The 19,785-nt window shown below is 46.0% G+C and overlaps 1 protein-coding gene across 2 annotated transcripts; it reads right to left on the bottom strand.

Annotated features, from left to right (window-relative positions):
- Positions 1-416: 416 nt before the first annotated feature.
- Positions 417-18,649, bottom strand: ids (iduronate 2-sulfatase). 2 transcript variants are annotated; one of them, XM_056290884.1, is made up of 14 exons: positions 18,418-18,649; positions 17,929-18,065; positions 17,415-17,592; positions 16,869-16,957; positions 15,616-15,816; positions 13,887-14,057; positions 11,220-11,346; positions 9,329-9,493; positions 7,851-7,957; positions 7,630-7,746; positions 1,937-2,047; positions 1,592-1,717; positions 1,341-1,443; positions 417-613 (listed from the first exon to the last, which is right to left on the bottom strand). In XM_056290884.1, exons 1-13 carry the CDS (start codon positions 18,491-18,493, stop codon positions 1,354-1,356), a joined length of 1,695 nt encoding a protein of 564 aa, XP_056146859.1. In that variant the 5' UTR covers positions 18,494-18,649; the 3' UTR covers positions 417-613; positions 1,341-1,353. The 2 variants fall into 2 exon arrangements, 1 of the variants encoding a protein (XP_056146859.1); XR_008811104.1 differs by lacking the exons at positions 417-613; positions 1,341-1,443 and having other exon boundaries at positions 7,630-7,742.
- Positions 18,650-19,785: the final 1,136 nt, after the last annotated feature.

Raw genomic sequence — 19,785 nt, 5'->3', positions numbered from 1 at the left:
GGTTCGAGCCCCGGGGTAGTCCAACCTTGGGGGTCATCCCAGGTCGTCCTCTGTGTGGAGTTTGCATGTTCTCCCCGTGTCTGCGTGGGTTTCCTTCGGGGGCTCCAGTTTCCTCCCCCAGTCCAAACACATGTAGGTCAGGTGAATCAGCCGTACTAAATTGTCCTTGGGTGTGAATGTGTGCATGTGTCGACCCTGTGATGGGCTGGCGGCCTGTCCAGGGTGTCTCAACTGCCTGCCGCCCAATGACTGCTGGGATAGGCTCCAGCATCCCCGCAACCCTGAGAGCAGGAGAAGCGGATGGATGGATGGATAGATACAAAGCCTACTGACGGGTTTCATATGAACCCCGCCGGCATCTGTTGGTGTGGTCTGCAATACTGAAAAAGCAGAGGCGGACACAGACCAGATCCCACGAAAGTTACACAGATTTTATTGAAAGTACTCAAATTCAAGTGCAAATGTTGGTGCAGCAAGTTGCCACAGTGCAAAATGGTTCAGTCATCGTTGACCACAACAGCAGCAAATCTCGTATCCCGGCAACAATCCAGATTTGTATTCCTTTGGGCAGCTTTCATTCACTCCAGTGCAGGTTTCTCAAACTGGAAGGCAACTTGAAAGGAAGCACAACAGCCGTTACAAAACAACTGCAACTGGGAGCGGTGACATTAAGTGAAATGCTCAAATAGTTTAACACTGTACAGTAGAAAAAACACAAGAGTCCCCAGTTCTTGACTTTGTTCAAAGGTACACGTGAAAAGACCGACACAGAAGATATCATTTTATACACAAAACAGACTGACTCAGAGTACTTGAACAGAACATCATTTGTTCCAAAGAGAAAGATGAGATCACTGGTAATCTGACCATTTAAAAATGGAGCCATCTCACCGCCTTTGGAAAGATCACTGAGGCCAGTCAAAGCACGGGTCAGACAGAACATACTGGAGGACTACTGGGACTATCAAAGCGGGGGATGTCATTACAGCAAAATGGATTAATATCCAAGTTGCAAAGCATTTTTAGCCAAAGCAAATTTCTTTATCAAGGTATTAAGACCCCCTGATTTTGCAGCAGCTTACTTGTGAGGAGCTCCACCGAGTAGTTTTGTTCCAACTGTCCACGTTTAATTCCAGTTGTGACCAGCTTTAAGATTTAATCTCCTAGTTCGTCCAAAAAGTATCACAGAATTAAACCGTTGGATCAAATCGTTTCTTAAGAACAAATATCCCAGCTGGTTCTCTTTGGGGTTTTCTATAAACATGAACCCTTCTATATTCACTTATCACACATGTGAGTCACTTCACATTTCTTCCCTTTGTTCTTGGTCCCTGTCCCACCTTTGGCTCCATATCAGAAGTGTCGAGCCTTTCCTCGGTTTGCTTTAATCCCTGCAGCCAGGTAGAGGAGCTGCATCTTCATGCTCTTCCGCAGACCCACAGACTGGATGCAGACAGCCACGTTGTTCAGGGGATGAAAGCCAATTACGGATCAATTAGAAAATCTGAGCTAGGCTGACAACGATTACAATCATCACAAGAGCACATATAAAAAAAAATGGGGGGGGGCTACATAAAGGATGACTACTCACATGATGAAGTTTGGCCAGCTTCCTCATAATCAGGCTGTAGTCGGAGCCATTATAGAGGTTGTTGTCCTGACCAGGGTCATCTTCCAGCATATACAACTCCCCCGCATGGACATCAGATGCATTAACCTAGACAGTGAGACAGATGCATTTATTCCGTCACGGATACGTTTCTGCTAATACGTACAGAGAGCAACACAAGATGGATAGACCCATCACACAGAACTCAATATCTGGTACAGTAAACAGAGAGGGAACGAGAATAGACAAAGAGAAAAGCAACAGATGCAAGCTCCTTTATAGATTTTGTATCCTGACCAAATACTGATACATCCATCAAATCCCTACCTGGTATGTTAGGGGATTGAAGCCAAGCCAGAGTGTATATCTGTAGTCCCAGGATCGTAGGGAATAACCCATGATCTTAATGTCTTTCAGGTAAGGGAGGTCAGAGTCCACCTTAGATACAAACACAGGTTAGGTAAGTAAGAGCATTTATAGAGCACATTTTAAAACAAAGTTACAACGAAGTGCTGCACAAAATAAAGAAAAACACCACATGTACAGTTATATATAAATTATAGCCCCATTACAGGGAAAGCAAGTCAGTAGGTAGGTGGTGTAAAGTGAGAAGAGCTGAGGGGGGGGGGGCAACATAGCCCTGAGGAGCACCTGTACTGAGGGTAAAAGGGTGTGAGGTTAGGTTATTAACCTTCACCCTCTGTGGCCTGTTCCACATGGAGCGCCGAATACAGTGGCATATGGCTGGGTCAATCTTCATATCCAAGAGGACAGCAAAGAGTTTGAGTGGGTTGATGGCGGAACTAAAGTCTATGAACAAGATACGTGTGTAGGTGTTTGGTCATTCCAGGTGTTGCAGGGCTATACTAACTGCATCCTCAGACCGGTTGGCTTGATAGGCAAATTGATATAGGTCCATCATTGGGGAGGTGCAGGATTTCAAGTATGACAGAATCCATCCATCCATCCATTATCCAAGCCGCTTATCCAAATTTGGGTTGCGGGATGCAGGAGCCTATCCCAGCAGTCATTGGGTGGCAGGCCAGGAGACACCCTGGACAGGCCACCAGGCCATCACAGGGCCGATGCACACACTCACACCTAGGAACAATTTAGTGCGACCGATTCACCGGACCTTATATGTCTTTGGACTGTGGGAGGAAACCGGAGCACCCGGAGGAAACCCACGCAGACACGGGGCGAACATGCAAACTCCACACAGAGGACGATACGCTCAAATGCTTTCATGGCCACAGATGTTAGGGCAACTGGTCTGAAGTCATTGAGGCTGATCTTTAAGGACTTTGGCATAGGAATGATGATAGAGAGTTTGAAGCACTGTGGGACTGTAAACTGGCTTAGAGAGGTTTTAAATATGGTAGAAAATATTGGGGCCAATTGTGCTGCACAGTGGCTCAACAAAGCAGGACTGATGCCGTCTGGCCCTGCTGCTTTCCTAATGTTCAGCTTCTCTAATGTAACTCACACTTCATCCTCCTGGATGCAGAAGGGTGGAATTGGGAGAGGGAGTAGGGAGATGGCTGGTGGAATATGTTTTTCAAACCTTTTGTGAAACTCATTTATCTGGGAGGTTATAGTCATTATCTGGAGGGAAGCGGCGGTGTTGTTTTTTTTAATCTGTCATTTCCTTAAGATTTTTCTATATTGATCTGGAGTTACTGGAAGAGAACGGTTCCAATTTTGTTGCACAGCTGGACTTGGCTTTTCTTATTGCAGCACACAACTTATACTTGGCTGCTCTGTATTGATCCCCGTTTCCATATGCCCAATTCTTTTCGGTGTTGGAGGTGTAATTATTTGGAGAACCAGGGGCTTTTATTGCCATACAATGTCACTGTTTTAGTAGGGATGCACATTTCCTCGCAGAATTTGATGTATGACCTCACTGTCAGTCAGTTCATCAAGAGAGTCGCAAGCGGCACTAAATATATTACAATTAGTGCATTCAAAACACCCTCGAAGTGTCTTAATGACATCCATAGACCAGGACCTGACAGATTTGGATGTTTTCTTGATGGACTTTTGTCTGTATTTTGGTATGAGATGTAACGCAGTGTGGCCATTGTTCCCCAGCAGAGCCCTCGGGACTGCACTGTAAGCATTCAAAATTGAGATGTAGTAGTGATCCAAGGTTTTGTTTTCGCTGCTATGGCAAGTGACCTGTTGCTAAGAGTTCGGAAGTTCAAGGGACAGATTCATATGGTTGAACTCACCTAACACAATGACAGACGTGTCAGGGTTCAGCCATGTCACATGAAAGCAGAAGGCTGAGCAGTCTCTGTCGGTTTGTGTTAAAGACAAAAGTTCATCCATTTTGGGCGTCCGGGTGGCGTAGAGGTCTATTCCGTCGCCTACCAACACGGGGATTGCCGGTTCGAATCCCTGTGTTGCCTCCGGTTTGGTCGGGCATCCCTACAGACACAGTTGGCCGTGTCTGTGGGTGGGAAGCCGGATGTGGTTATGTGTCCTGGTCACTTCACTAGTGCCTCTTCTGGTCAATTGGGGCACCTGTTCAGGGGGAATAGTGTGATCTTCCCATGCGCTACACCCCCCCGGTGAAACTCCTCGCTGTCAAGTGAAAAGCAGCAGTTGGTGACTCCACATGTATTGGAGGAGGTAGTATGCAGCCCTCCCCGGCTCGACAGAGGGGATGGAGCAGTGACTGGGACGGCTCAGAAAATAGGGTAATAGGCCAAGTACAATTGAGGAGACAAAAAAAAAAAAAAAGGTCATCCATTTTATTTTTGAGGGATGGCGCGGCACTTTCGATAAGATCGGTGCCGATAGTGGGGGCCAATAGGGCCGTCTCCTGAACCTGGAGAGCACCTGTGCTAGGTGTATTTCCCCAGGACGAGTGTTGTTTACAACCAGTATATCCTCTGGAATGTTGGCCGATAGTCCCAACTCACCAAATGCAGACCTCCTGATGTACAGCAACTCCTCACGGTTCTATTTCCATAGACACAATGCTTTTCTGACATAAACCATAGACAAAAGTGCAAGACACAGCAGCAGAGCAGGAACTGGTGCAAGCCTCACGGTGGCCATCTTGGACGCATCACATTGTTAGCTGACAAAAACGACCTGGTAGTAGGGCTGTGCGATATGAAGATATATACAAAAACATGGAGGACAGTGAACGTAACGTAGGACGGGGTAATTCCAAACAGGACTCCAACCAGCCAGGACAAAACGAGGAGCTTGTTCCTAAAAGAGGGACTACTTCTATCGTATGGACATGGTTTGGGTATGAAAAGTGTGACACAGACCAGAAAACTGCACTTTGCAAAATATGCCACATGCTGATCCCCACAACAGACTCAAACACCACTAGCCTTTTTTACCAACTACGCAGTATGGAGAGAGTCTACACGAGAGCCGCAGAAGCAGTCGAGTGCTCAAAACAAACCCCAGACTCTGACATTGCAAGAGGCTTTTGGCCGCAGCATACATCAAAGAATAACAAAGATGGAATATTTTGTTGATGGTCTGGCAGCCTGTCCAGGGTGGCTCCCCGCCTGCTGCCCAATGACTGCTGGGATAGGCCCCAGCATCCCCGCGACCCTGAGAGCAGGATAAGTGGTTCGGATAATGGATGGATGGATGGATGCTTAATTGAAAATTTGTGATAAAGTTCTAAATGAATGGAGAAAAATAATCAATTATGAGTAAGTACCTTTTATTTGTCGAGTACATAATTCAAAATGTAATAAGAAATAGCCCTTTCCATGAGGTCATTTTATATAAACTATTTATTCATTGAATTTACAGAAAATGACCTATATCGCGATATGTATCGTTATCGTGATATGAAATACCTACACTCTTTGTACAAAAGTATTGGAACGCACCTCTTCATCATTGAATTCAGGTGTTTCATTCAGACCCATTGCCACAGGTGTATAAAATCAAGCAGCTAGCCATGCAGTGTCAATTTAAAAATATTTATGAAAGAATGGGTCATTCTGAAGAGCTCAGTGAATTCAAGGGTGATACTGTCATAGGATGTCTCACTTTGCAGTAAGTCAGTTCGTGAAATTTCTTCCCTGCTAGATATTCCATGGTCAGCTGTAAGCGGTATTATTGAAAAGTGGAAGTGTTTAAGAACAACAGCAACTCAGCCACGAAGTGGCAGACCATGTTAAGTCAGACAGCAGGGTCAAAGAGTGCTGAGGCACATAGTGCGTAAAAGTCGCCAACGCTCTGTTGACTCAATAACTGCAGAGTTCCAAACTTCCTCTGGCATTAACATCAGCACAAAAACTGTGTGCCGGGAGCTTCATGGAATGGGTTTCCATGGCCAAGCAGCTGCATGCGAGCCTTACATCGCCAAGTGTAAGATGGAGTGGTATAAAGCATGCTGCCTGGACTCTGGAGCAGTGGAAACGGATTCTGTGGAGTGACGAATCACGCTTCTCTGTCTGGCAGTCTGATGGACGAATCTGGGTTTGGTGGATGCCAGGAGAACGTTACCTGCCTGACTGCATTGTGCCAACTGTAAAGTTTGGTGGAGGAGGGATAATGGTATGGGGTTGTTTTTCAGGGGTTGGACTAGGCCCCTTAGTTCCAGTGAAGGGAAATCTTAATGCTTCAGCATACCAAGACAGTCTGGACAATTCTATGCTTCCAACTTTGTGGGAACAGTTTGGGAAGGGCCCTTTTCTGTTCTAGCATGACTGTGCCCCAGTGCACAAAGCAAGGTCCATTAAGACATGGTTGGGTGAGTTTGGTGTGGAAGAACTTGACTGGCCCACACAGAGCCCTGACATGAACCCCATCGAACACCTTTGGGATGAACTAGAATGGAGATTGCAAGCCAGGTCTTCTCGTCCAACATCAGTGCCTGACCTCACAAATCCTCTTCTGAATGAATGGGCAAAAATTCCCCACAGACACACTCCAAAATCTTGCGGAAAGCCTTCCCAGAAGAGTAGAAGCTGTTATAGCTGCAAAGGGGGAACGAACTCCATTTTAATGCCTATGGATTTAGAATGAGATGTCATAAAAGCTCCTGTAGGTGTAATTGACAGGTGTCCCAATACTTTTGTATATATAGTGTATATTGTGATATGAGATTTTGGTGATATCCCACAGCCCTACCTGGTAAGTGTAGAAAGCTGTGGTATCTAGTGCAGAAGCACACTGATCATTGAACCAGGTTACAAGATCATTAACATTGGAGGATAAGGTGGGGGGCTACGGGAATCACAAACAGAATGAAGAAGTAGCTGCACAGTTGGCACTGAAGCAGCAAGAGTGTACTGTGCATGTGGTCAGAGACAAAAACAAACATGGAAAGAGTTTAAGGCCAGAGCGAGGGTAAAAACAAGGTGTAGAGTGTGACCATGCTCATGCGTAGAGCTGGACACATATTGAACAAGGTTAAGAGGGTAATATTTAAACGATATCTTAACTAGTTTCTCATTAGGGCAGTGGGTACCGTCTGAGACAACACCGTGGCAGCTTTCCTTCTGCAGTGCCTGCAAGCCGAGTCAACCAGCCAACCACGGGATGAGCTACTGTCAGTTGGCCAAATTGTGTTATCCAGAGTTTTAAAGCACGTCAGCTATGATCACTTGAACTTCTTACAACCAAAAAGACAGCCAGTCCCAAAACAAGCATTAACAACTTGAGTTTCGCAGTACAATGTCAGGACTAAATGTCACTTTCGAGGATTTGGCCATCTTTTGTATTTTGGAGTAAAAAAAAAAACCCATAAATTTCTGCTCTAATAAACGAGGGCCAACTATGGCTGGAAATAAAGATGTTCAAATTTCACTGGCATGTTGAGAATGGAAAAAATTATCAAACCGATAATTCAGCCAAGTAACTCAAATGGTTTATGACATTTCATCCGTGCTGACAGTTTAGTGATGCTGTCAGACATGACTCATCACAGCACATAATGCTTTTCAGAATCTTAGAAAATAAACTCAAAAGGCTTTAAAATTGAATACCCATGTACTATTCTACCCATCCATCCACATGCAAACGCATACCTGTGGTTTATCAGCAGGTCTTGGGTACTGGCTAAAAGATATGGCTTCCTCATCCTTTCCGTGTTCTCTTCGTCGGAAAGTGAAAGCCAGGTTGTCTCCTTCTGTACAAAGCTCTTCCTTAAAGCAACAAGGGGATGAAAGATATGCTTAAGGACAGTAAATGAATGACCAAATGTTTTTTCTCAAAAAGAAAAAATTAATTATTGCATGAATCTTTATACCTTGAAGGAAACATCAGGACAAGGTTCAGGGGCTCGAAGACCGGCCATGTAGGAAACTGTGGGAAAGACATCCACTAGTTCCACCACATTTCTTATGAGTTTGCCAGCTAGAGAAAGACAGAGGTCAGAGAGAGAGAGAGACCGTTATCTGGAGACACAGGCCACCATCATGAAAGACATCCACTATAAGTCAACCATGTTAGAGTGCAACTCAGTGTGCCATTTTTAATGTGTCGATCAAAAATGTCAACAAAGTACCTGTTAAAACATCAATGCAGTTCACTGCACAACATTTAGAAGAAAACATAACATTTGTGATAACTTGATGATTTGATTCTGGGTCTTCATTACCACTTCCTCAACAATAAGTGCTCTTTTGACTCAACTCAACTTTGATCCACATCAGACTAAAGACACTTCAGAACCCGAATCAAACACTGTCGTTTCGTTTCATGCACATGAAATGAAACGAAACATGGTTTACCCCAGCCCACAGCAGTGCAACACAAAGACAAGAACACATCCAAAAACTACAAGAACACATATATCCAAACTAAAAAAAAAAATATATATATATATATATGTGTGTGTGTATATATATATATATGCATATCTCAATATGGATACAGGAAAAAAGTTTTAATGCATTGCAGTACAGGCCCGTTTCGTGCGTTTCACACTCATCAGCTGCTTATCTATACATCTATATATATATATACATATATATATATACACATCTATATATATATATATATATATATCACTGTCGAAGAGAACAAACGCCAGCCTGGAGACTGTCGCAGTTAGTGTAGCCTGCCCCACTTCCGCATCCTGTCAGACTGCTCTCGGTGTTTCCTCTTTGGGAGTAGCTCCAGTCAGGGCCGTGGTCCTTGGGCCCACAGGACATAGCAGACCAAGCTCCCTCAGCCAATCCAACGCCAGCTCTCCCAGCCAGACACCTTCGACACACCTCCCCGCACTCCACACGACGACACTGAAAACAGTCAAGACTAGGCGAGGCCACCACCAGACCGCCCTCGGTGTTATCGGAACTGCCGTTCTGCATGGGCTAGCAGTTAGCTTAGCCTGCCCCGCTTCCGTGTCCTGTCAGACCGCCCTCGGCGTTACCTCTTTGGGCACAGCTCCAGGCAGGGCCATGGTCCCTGGGCCCACAGGACACAGCAGACAAAGCTCTCCCAGCCGATCCAGCACCAGCTCTCCCAGCCATCAAACGAAGACAAACTTAAGATGCAGACGTGGACAAAGACACTGCATGGACGGTACTGGGTGAGGCCGCCACAAAAGTGAATTTGCACCGCCATCTTCCCACATCGGAATCACTTGAGTTCAGGCCTTCCGTTTAGCTGGCCTTTGTGGTTTTGGTTGTTTGATGTTGCTTAAATGTGGAAAAAGCATGTGTCTTATGTGATTGACAATTTATTTAACCATCACTCCAGCTAAAATAAGAAGGATCTTACTCTTAAATTTATATTCTGGTTGACTGAAGACATCAATAAAGGGGAAAGTAGACTTCTTTCCAGGGGCTCTTGTGACACCCGGAATGGAGAAGATGAGGGGGACTCGAGTCGCGACGTCATAATTGGAATATTTAGCCCATTCGCCATGCTCACCTAATGACCAACCTGGAATACATAAACAAGCAGAGAAACAGACAGAAGTCACAATCTCTTAAAAGAAGAATATGTGGTGTAGGCCTTCCACTGTGTTCAGACTCCAGCTGGGAGAATTCACAAAGAAGACAGATTTACAAGATTAGCTGGACATGAGTGATACACTGAAACATACCGACTCTGGAAACTTGGCTTTCCATCGACTGTCCTGAAATATAAAACTCATTCATGCATACAGGTCCAGTACAGCAGACACACATCAACAGTAAACACAACACTGGCACTTGAGGAACATTTTGTAACTCATACGTTTTGGGGAATATGCAATTCGATGACGATGTATTGAAGTGAAGTAGTGCCATATTCCTGCATCTACTTTATATATCAGTATCCAAATCTTCAGATACTACATATATCCTTGTGTATTTGTAGTATCTGAAGATTGTTTGGTTGTGGCGCAGTGGTTAGCGCGGTCGCCGCACAGCAAGAAGGTCCTAGGTTCGAGACCCGGGGTAGTCCAACCTTGGGGGGGTCGTCCTGTGAGTGGAGTTTGCACGTTCTCCCCGTGTCTGCGTGGGTTATCCCCAGGTGCTCTGGTTTCCTCCCATAGTCCAAAGACACGTAGGTCAGGTGAATCGGCCGTACTAATATTGTCCCTAGGTGTGAATGTGTGTGTCGGCCCTGTGATAGCCTGGCGGCCTGTCCAGGGTGTCTCCCCGCCTGCCACCCAATGACTGCTGGGATAGACTCCAGCATCCCGTGACCCTGAGAGCAGGATAAGCGGTTTGGATAATGGATGGATAGACATTTGGTTGCGTTGTTATTCTTGTTGTGTTATTCTATGGCAAGTACACTGAGAAAGCCACGAAACCGGAGTCAAATTCCATGTATGTGCAAACCTACATGGCCAATAAACATGATTCCGATGATCTTTTTAATGGTCATCATGCACATAGAAAAATAGATACCCAAAAATATTTAACAAATTTAGGCAAGACGTTTTTAAGAGCTTCCCGATATTAATAGTGCCATCATCTCAGATCTGAGAAACATGTGAGTAGGACACAACTGAGGATTGTCCATTAAAGCAGAACTCAGGAGAGTTTCCCCAGGAGCTTCTTCTATTCTCTATTGAGAGAGCAGAGAATTAAATTAGGTCCGGATCTTTAGAAAAAGAAAAAAAAAGCGGGGGGGGGGGGGGGGTCACAGATAAGTAAAAGGGGATTGAGTTTTGAGACACTCTGCAGCGCAGCCTGTATGGGCACAATATGGTGTTACCACACTGCCATCTACAGGATCTACAAGGTCACAACAGCCCTACGTGGGATGGAGGATGTTGGAACCAAGTTCATGTTATGATTTTCTCAAAAGTTCCTTTGACACACATCCCCCCCCCCCCCCCCGCCATGCTTGACAATTACGCCAACACATACAGCAGAATAATATTGACTTTAGCATTTGGAGACTGAAGGACAAATGCATAAATATGACTCCTACAAAAGGTGAATATCTGATATTGCAATGCCACATGCCATGAAATATCATGAGAACATACAGGCTAATCACTAATGACCTGTTAAGGTCTTTTTAATAGTCATCTCAATGAAGAACTGCCAACAAGTAGCGTAAGAAAAAAGGACAGACTAAAGCATGGGAAGTTTATGCTACGATAGCATAATGAGCCAGTCACAGTTCACCCAAAGGAGGGTTGTGTGTATTTGTGTGTCTCTCTCCTTACCGTGATCTGAGGCGAACACCACCATAGTGCTGTCAGACAGCCCGAGTTCATCCAGAGCACTGAGCAGTTTCCCCACCTGAGCGTCCATGTAGGAAACAGCAGCAAAGTAGTGCTGTCGAATTTGCAACTAGAAGAGATGTGGTAGAAAAGCAAGAAAAAAAGTGTGGTAAAAAAGTGGAAGATAGTGGGGAAACTTCTACTAACGACTACTTTAAGCAACTCCCGTAAGGGGGCGCCACAGCGGATCATCCGTTTCCATCTCTTCCTGTCCTCTGCATCTTCCTCTGTCACACCAGCCACCTGCATGTCCTCCCTCACCACATCAATAAACCTCCTCTTTGGCCTTCCTCTTCTCCTCTTCCCTGGCCATATTCAGCATCCTTCTCCCAATATACCCAGCATCTCTCCTCCACACATGTCCAAGCCATCTCAATCTTGCCTCTCTTGCTTTGTCTCCAAACCGTCCAACCTGAACTGTCCCTCTAATATACTTGTTCCTAATCCTGTCCTTCTTCATCACTCCCAATGAACATCATATCTTCAACTCTGCCACCTCCAGCTCCACCTCCTGTCTTTTCATCAGTGCCACTGTCTCCAAACCATATAACATAGCTGGTCTCACTACCATCTTGTAAACCTTCCCTTTAACTCTTGCTGGTTCATTCCTCTTCTCTCCAGTGCATATCTCCACCTCTCCAGGCTCTCCTCCACCTGCACCCTACTCTCACTACAGATCACAATGTCATCCACCAACATCAGTCCACAGAGACTCCTGTCTGATCTTGTCCGTCAACCTGTCCATCACCATTGCAAACAAGAAAGGGCTCAGAGCCGATCCTTGATGTAATCCCACCTCCACCTTGAACCCATCTGTCATTCCAACCGCACACCTCACCACTGTCACACTGCCCTCATACATATCCTGCACCACTCCTACATACTTCTCTGCAACTTCCTCATACAATACCACACCTCCTCTCTCAGCACCCCGTTGTATGCTTCCTTTAAATCCACAAAGACACAATGGAACTCCTTCTGGCCTTCTCTATACTTCTCCATCAACATTCTCAAAGCAAACATCTCATCTGTGGTGCTCTTTCATGGCATGAAACCATACTGCTGCTCGCTGATCATCACCTCTCCTCTTAACCTAGCTTCTATTACTCTTTCCCATATCTTCATGCTGTGGCTGATAAACTTTATACCTCTGTAGTTGTTACAGTTCTGCACATCACCCTTGTTCTTGAAAATTGGTACCAGTATGCTTCTTCTCCACTCCTCAGGCATCCTCTCACTTTCCAAGATTGTGTTAAACAATCTAGTTAAAAACTCCACTGCCATCTCTCCTAAACACCTCCATGCCTCCAAAGGTATGTCATCAGGACCAACTGCCTTTCCACTCTTCATAGCTCCCCGCACTTCCTCCTTGCTAATCCACTGCACTTCCGGATTCACTATCCCTACATCATCCAACCTTCTCTCTCTCTCATCTTCTTTATTCACCAGCCCCTCAAAGTACTCCTTCCACCTTCTCAACACCCCTCGCTTGTCAGCACTTTTCCATCTTTATCCTTGATTGTCCCAACCTGCTCAGTCCCTCTGTCTAGCCAATCGGTACAAGTCCTTTTCTCCTTCCTTAGTGTCCAACCTCTCATACAACTCACCATATGCCTTTTCCTTGTCCACCTCTCTTCGCTTTACGCTGCATCTCCTTGTACTCCTGTCTACTTTCTTCATCTCTCTGACTATCCCATTTCTTCTTTGCCAACCTCATCCTCTGTATACTTGGCTGTACTTCCTCATCCCACCACCAAGTCTCTTTGTCTTCCTTCCTCTGCCCTAATGACACACCAAGTACCTTCCTAGCCGTCTCCCTCACTATTTCTGCAGTGCCTGCCCAGGCATCTGGCAACTCTTCACTACAAAAAACAAATTAGTAAGTCTTGAAACACTGGAGAACAGTCTCAGAAATTTTACATTTGAACATACTACTTTCTGGGTGTTGTTGTGCATGTATCAACAAATATTGTGCCTGCTCCAGACAATAAAACTTGACTAGCCCATGAGGTTTGATATAGTTAGACCAAAATCAAATGTTTCAGGTCTAAGGTGGTGGGAACGTTGCTAGCAATACTAAGATCCATCCATCCATCCATTATCCAAACCGCTTATCCTGCTCTCAGGGTCACGGGGATGCTGGAGCCTATCCCAGCAGTCACTGGGCAGCAGGCGGGGAGACACCCTGGACAGGCCACCAGGCCATCACAGGGCGCGCACACACACACCTATTTAGTACGGCCGATTCACCTGACCTACATGTCTTTGGACTGTGGGAGGAAACCGGATCACCTGGAGAAAACCCACGCAGACACGGGGAGAACATGCAAACTCCACACAGAGGACGACCCAGGATGACCCCCCAAGGTTAGACTACCCCAAGGCTCGAACCAAGGACCTTCTTGCTGTGAGGCGACTGTGCTAACCACTGCGTCACACTAAGACCATTTTTTAAATCTCCAGTATCTCACCATGTAAAATGATAAAAAGACTTACACATTTGCAGCCAACACTTAACTGCCGGTGGTGCAATCTGAGAAACTAAATTTCCGGCCAATTTCTGGTCTTGAGCACTGGTACATCAGGATGTTCAAAGTGCCCAGTTCATACCTGGAAGTGTTTAGGAATCGGTCCATAGGGAAAGCTAATGTTGAGTTTTTGGACGTCCTCCCTCATTCTCAGATCCATCCAGGGGTTGTAGGCCACAGGCGGGAGGAGCTCAGGAACATTAGGATCGGGGGCAAGGGTCATTTCATCTATGGGATATAGACTCAGGTACTCCTGTATTGCAAAAACAAAGCTATTTTATAGTATTCCTCACTTCTACACTGCAGAAAAAGAGAGGAAAAAATAACTAAGATGCTGCATCCAGGATTCCCCATTGTGACAAATGGACTACTTTGTGTCCCAAGAACAGAACATTGAGAGACAAGGTTTAGGTGTAGTGGGGTCATGCGATGTTCTGATTTACTAGAATTTGATGTTTTTGCTCTGTTTTAATGCAAGCTTGTGTTTCAGTATGAATTCCTATGCCAACCAATTCCATGTTAAGAATGACTCAAGTGATGAAATAATGAGGGATTCCATTTTACTAATTTCATTTCGCCTAGTATGACTCAAATAAAACCAACACCACTGCTAATGGTCGAGGTATTTGACCTAATCTGGGATATCATACATTTTATAGTGTCCTTTAACCTCGACAAAGACCACCTTGTCCTCAGTTGGTATCTGAATGTCGGGATTGCCCAGCATAACGCAAGATGCTTCGAATGATCTCAAACAAACATTACGAAAAAGTTTGTCAACATGTTGGAGAACTCAACATATGCACCAAGTTTCATGCTAAATTATTCAGTGAGAAATTCAAAATTATTATCCAAGAGATAATAATGCATACAAAGAATGATACATATATGGGCCATACAACAGAGACAATAGTGGTTATTTTAGTTCTTTTGAGGATAAATGGATCATTATAAAAAGGGAGGGGGAAATATTTAACAGATCAACATCTCATCGTCAGCCCCTTCTCGGGGTCGGGTCGCGGTGGCAGCAAGCCAAATAGGGCACTCCAGATGTCCCTCTACCCAGCAACGCCCTCCAGCTCCACCTGGGGGATCCCAAGACGTTCCCAGGCCAGATTGGACATGTAGTCCCTCCAGCGAGTCCTGGGTCTACCCCGGGGTCTCCTCCCAGTTGGATGTGCCCAGAAAACCTCCAAAGGAGGGCGCCCAGGAGGCATCCTAATCAGATGCCCGAACCACCTCAACTGGCTCCTTTTGATGCGAAGGAGCAGCGGCTCTACTCCGAGCTCCCTCCGGATGTCTGAGCTCCTCACCCTATCTCTAAGGCTGAGCCCAGACACCCTGCAGAGGAAACTCATTTAAGCCGCTTGTATCCACGATCTCACCCTTTCGGTCACCACCCAAAGCTCATGACCATAGTTGAGGGTTGGAACGAAGACAGACTGGTAAATTGAGAGCTTTGCCTTCCGGCTCAGCTCCCTATTCACCACAACGGTCCGGTACAACGTCCGCATTACTGCTGATGCTGCACCAATCCACCTGTCAATCTCCTGCTCCATCTTACCCTCACTCGTGAATAAGACCCCGAGACACTAGCTCCTTCACTTGAGGCAACAACTCATCCCCAACCCGGAGGGAGTAATCCACCATTTTCTGGTTGACACCTTCCACCTTCCAGTATCAAATTAATGATTTGGCTGTGGCCTAGAATAGCACCTCGCAACTATAATCACTCCTGGTTTCCAGAAAGTTATTAGGCATTTACAGGTCTAGTAGGAGAAGGTCTCCAACCTACATTTCAAACAACGTACCTCTGGTATCCTGAACGGTATGTGTGGTTTGTGAAAGCCCACAGCTAGGAAGAAGGGTTTGCTATCATTGCTCCTGATGGTCAGCAGTCTCACTGCCTCCTCTGCACTCTCCAGGTCAGGGAGGGTCCCTCCGGGCTGCTCAGTTACATTCACAGCACACAGCAAGTTGACGTGGAGTTGACCATCCACTCCCTTACACATCTAAGAAACAAGGAAAGAGCCATGCATTTACATAAGGGACTTGCCAATTAAAATCAGTATTTGGCTTCCATTATCCAAGAGGTCTTGTTCCCTTTTCAGTTCTACTGACAAAAGGTTTGACACAGACTTTGCCCATTTACTTTTTTGTATACTTGTAAATAAACAGAAAATAGCAGTTATTTTCACAAAATAAGCTGAAAACAATGTGGTCTAGTCTAGATTGGGTGGGGGGGATGTGCACGCCGCCAGCGTGGTCCTCTGGCTTGTCTGCGTTTATGTCGTGAAGATTTCTTTTCAAGTTTGCAAATACTAGGAATTTGACTAATAGTCACATAAAAAGATTAAAATAAAACTAGTAGGCGCAACACTTGACAATGAAATAAACACAGACCACTATACATAGGTTGGCATGATGTTTAGCATCGCCTCCCTTCACTGGAACAACTGTGTGGCACAGTACAAAGACTAATGGGATACTGATGATCACACATTTGTCAAATTTTTACAATAACTTAATGATATCCACTTCTATCAAGTATTGTTCCATTAATTGGTTGGTGCCCCAAGCATGGACGATGAGGATGATGGGGAAAGGTTTTTGGCCCAAAAGTACATCTTAACCTGCAGTACCAACGTCTTGATGCATGCTCCGTAATCCAGGTGAGAAAATCAGAGACCTGGATACATTTGACAAATAGGCTTCATCACTCGTCTTCAGTCTTAACGGACCGCCGGTATCCCCACCCTCATAAGCAACACAGTGCCCAACGACCAGTTTCATATGCAAATATGGGTGTGACCATTGATCACGTGTATTATTCACAGGGGATTAGGGATTGTTGCAATCACAGCATTGTAAAATGGTGACAGATGTACTGTTACCCCCCCCCCCCCCCCCGGTTCAGTGGTGATGGTCGCTCCCTCTTAACATAGACGGCCTCTGCAGTACCGGTGTAAGCCATCATGTGGCTAGTTTGTGAATAACTTAAATACAGTTACAAACAAAATTATTAGTCTGCAACTTTCAACCTGTGAAGACCGAGTGAGCTCACCTTTTCTTTTTCATATTTGAATGAAGGAGGGTGGTAGGCGGGAATTGACCAGCTATAGGGATAGTCGTCAGTATAATTGGATGCAATGCCTAAAGGCAAGGAAGAGATATCAAAATTGTTACCTGTACTAGATTATAAAGACTGGGATAAACGTGTTTTATTTTACCATTTTACACACAGTGCAAGGAGGATTAGGCAAGCCAAGACACAAGTAAACACTTAACGCACACACAGAAACGCAACAAATAGCAACAGCCAAAATAAAATGGTTGTTGCTAGTGGGTAAACCATCAGCATTCATCAACCTCCAAACACCACGGTATAGCAATAACAAAGTCACTTGTACAGCGCAGTGGTGACTGTCGAGTCACACAGTAAGTTGTCATGCATGCAAACGCCAAAGCACAATGTTTTTGAAATAAAAATGGGCCCCTGTAAAGTCTTCATATTCCCTAAATACCACACACAAAAAACCAACCTCCACCTCATCCTCACTGGGTTTGACTTCCTCGTTCCAACTCATGCAGAGTTCAATATTCGTCTCACCTGGATGAAATATCTTGCCGACAGACATGGTGGTGTACCCCGTGGACTTGAAGTGCTGTGGCAGGGTGGTGTAGTTGCCCGCGTGGGCTCTCCAGTAGGAACTGAAGTCGTAGAGTCTGGTGGTGTCCGGTCTGCGGCTGGTCAGCATGGACGTACGACTTGGCCCGCACACAGCTTGCTGAGAGAGAGAGAGAGGGGAGGGGAGAGGAGAGAGGGGGAAGAGAGAGAGAGAGAGGAGAGAGAGGGGAGAGAAAGAGAGGGGAGAGAAAGGGGAGAGGAGAGGAGAGGGGAGAGAGAGAAAGAGAGAGGGGAGAGAGAGAGAGGGGAGTGAGAGAGAGGAGAGAAAGAGGGGAGAGAAAGAGAGGAGAGAGAGGGAAGAGAGAGAGGAGAGAGGGGGGGGAGAGAGCGACACCCACAGAGGCTGAGGATGCTGCGGGTACTTCAATAACATGCCGAAGGCTAGATTAACTAGTGATAACTAGGCAACCACACACACACAAGAACAATAACTGACCTGTGCGTATGCATTTAGGAAGACTTGGCTTTTGGATGCCAGCTGGTCAATGTTGGGCGACTTGACCACACCGTCCATGTAGCAGCCCAGTGACGTCCTGAGGTCGTCTGCCATCATGAAAAGCACGTTCTTCTTCCCTGGAAAACACACACACACAGTCAGTCAGTCAGTCTCCCACATGGCGGAGTAGTAACTCGCACCGGTCAGCGTCAGTTTGCACGCTCGCCGCCGCGTCCGCACAGGACGGCCGCGTCAGTCGCGGTTGGCCACGAACAGGTTAAGGGGTTAAAGGTCAGGGCAGTAAATGGCCCCTGCAGTAACGAAGTGAACCGACGGACCCGTAACGAGCAGGGTTGGACTTGCTAAGCCGCCGTCCGAATCACACGCACACACACACGCGCGCACACGCACACGCACGCCTCCACTCGGGCAGCCAAGACCAATCACACGTCACCACTACAGATGAGTATTTAACTGGCTGCCAGGCACCTCTCCTCGCGACGACCCCGAGCGCCAGCGCGTGCAGGAGCAGGAGGCAGAGCCACTTCCGCACCAACAAAGCCATGCCTGTTAGCCCGGAGACGAGACAGCGGCTAAGCAGATGACGGAATTACGCTAATGTGATTAGATCCGCGGTCCGCCGGAAGTCCCTCTGGCCGCGAGCCACGGTCAGCTGTCACAACAAGCACACGCCTTGCCCTTAAATCACTTCCTGATAGAAGGCGCCCGCACCAACGCTCGACTGCTATTGGTTGAAACACGAGTCAACCCGCCCCCCCCGACGCTAATAACATTAGCTAAATGAAGTGTCAATCATCCCACCGAGCTCATGACTCGTTTAAAGACGGGAGGATCGCATTAGCGGTGATCATCTGGCTAATTATGAGCCGCCGTTGGCATAATGAGGAAAACCGTCAAGTAAAGTTTTACTTCACCGTATTTACTGGCCCCCAATTCTACTGTTGAGGTTAAATCACGTGGGGTAACCTAATTAGGTAAGTAAACTTTAGCGCGCGCACCGATTGTCCCCGGAGGAGCCGACAGGCGTCTTTCGTAGGAGAGGTGATTAAGAAATACATTGATGAGCGCTCATTAAGCGTCATATCGTGGTCTGGTGTGGTCGGTGTGTGGATGATGAGCTCTCCACAAGGTGTCTTCACTTGGTGACACGGGGGAAGCTGCTTCGCGCGCCGGCGCGTCACGTGAGGTTTCTGAATGAAGAGTGATAATTAAGCGTCGGCAGAAAAGCTGGAATGAAGAAATTAAAAGAGGGCAAAGTATCAAGTCCAGCCAAGAACTGGAGCATGCTGGGTAATGGCAAGGGCCAGCCATGGCGGGATGAAGCAATGCATTGTAAAATAAACTATAGTTAGGCCATAGGCTGCAAGATTAAACTCATCATTATAGATATATAAAAGTAATTATTATTATTATCATCATTATTATACTGCAAAAAAAATCCAACTTGTATCATGTGACTATCGACAGGAGATAGTGTGTTTTTAAGTTGCGTAAACTATTCCAGAGGGAGAAAGTTGGGCTTTAAGAGAACATTCGAGCTCCACACAGAGGATGACCCGGGACGACCCTAAAGGTGGACTACTCCGGGGCTCGAACCTAGAACCTTCTTGCTGTGACGCGACCGCGCTAACCACAGCGCCACCGTGCCGCCTACATAATAATAATAATAATAATAATAATAATAATAATAATAATAATAATAATAATAATAATAATAATAATAATAATAGTTAACGGGTCTGACCCTTTAGCCGAGCGGTTAGTGATGTCGCCTTGTGGTGCAGTACACCCCGTATCGAATCCCGCACCGGGCAAGAAAATAACCGGTTACAATAA

Source organism: Lampris incognitus, chromosome 1 (assembly GCF_029633865.1).
Source record: "Lampris incognitus isolate fLamInc1 chromosome 1, fLamInc1.hap2, whole genome shotgun sequence".
NCBI lineage: Eukaryota > Metazoa > Chordata > Actinopteri > Lampriformes > Lampridae > Lampris > Lampris incognitus.
Note: the sequence above shows the minus strand (reverse complement) of the source record. Positions and strands in the feature narration are given on the sequence as shown.

Excerpts from the sequence above, each read along its gene's own strand:
- ids (XM_056290884.1), bottom strand. The coding sequence starts at position 18,493 with ATGGCTTTGTTGGTGCGGAAGTGGCTCTGCCTCCTGCTCCTGCACGCG. Across the intron at positions 18,066-18,417 it reads CGGGGTCGTCGCGAGGAGAG|GGAAGAAGAACGTGCTTTTC; the intron begins GTGCCTGGCAGC and ends TGTGTTTTCCAG. Across the intron at positions 2,048-7,629 it reads GACCTGCTGATAAACCACAG|GTGGACTCTGACCTCCCTTA; the intron begins GTATGCGTTTGC and ends TTTGTATCTAAG.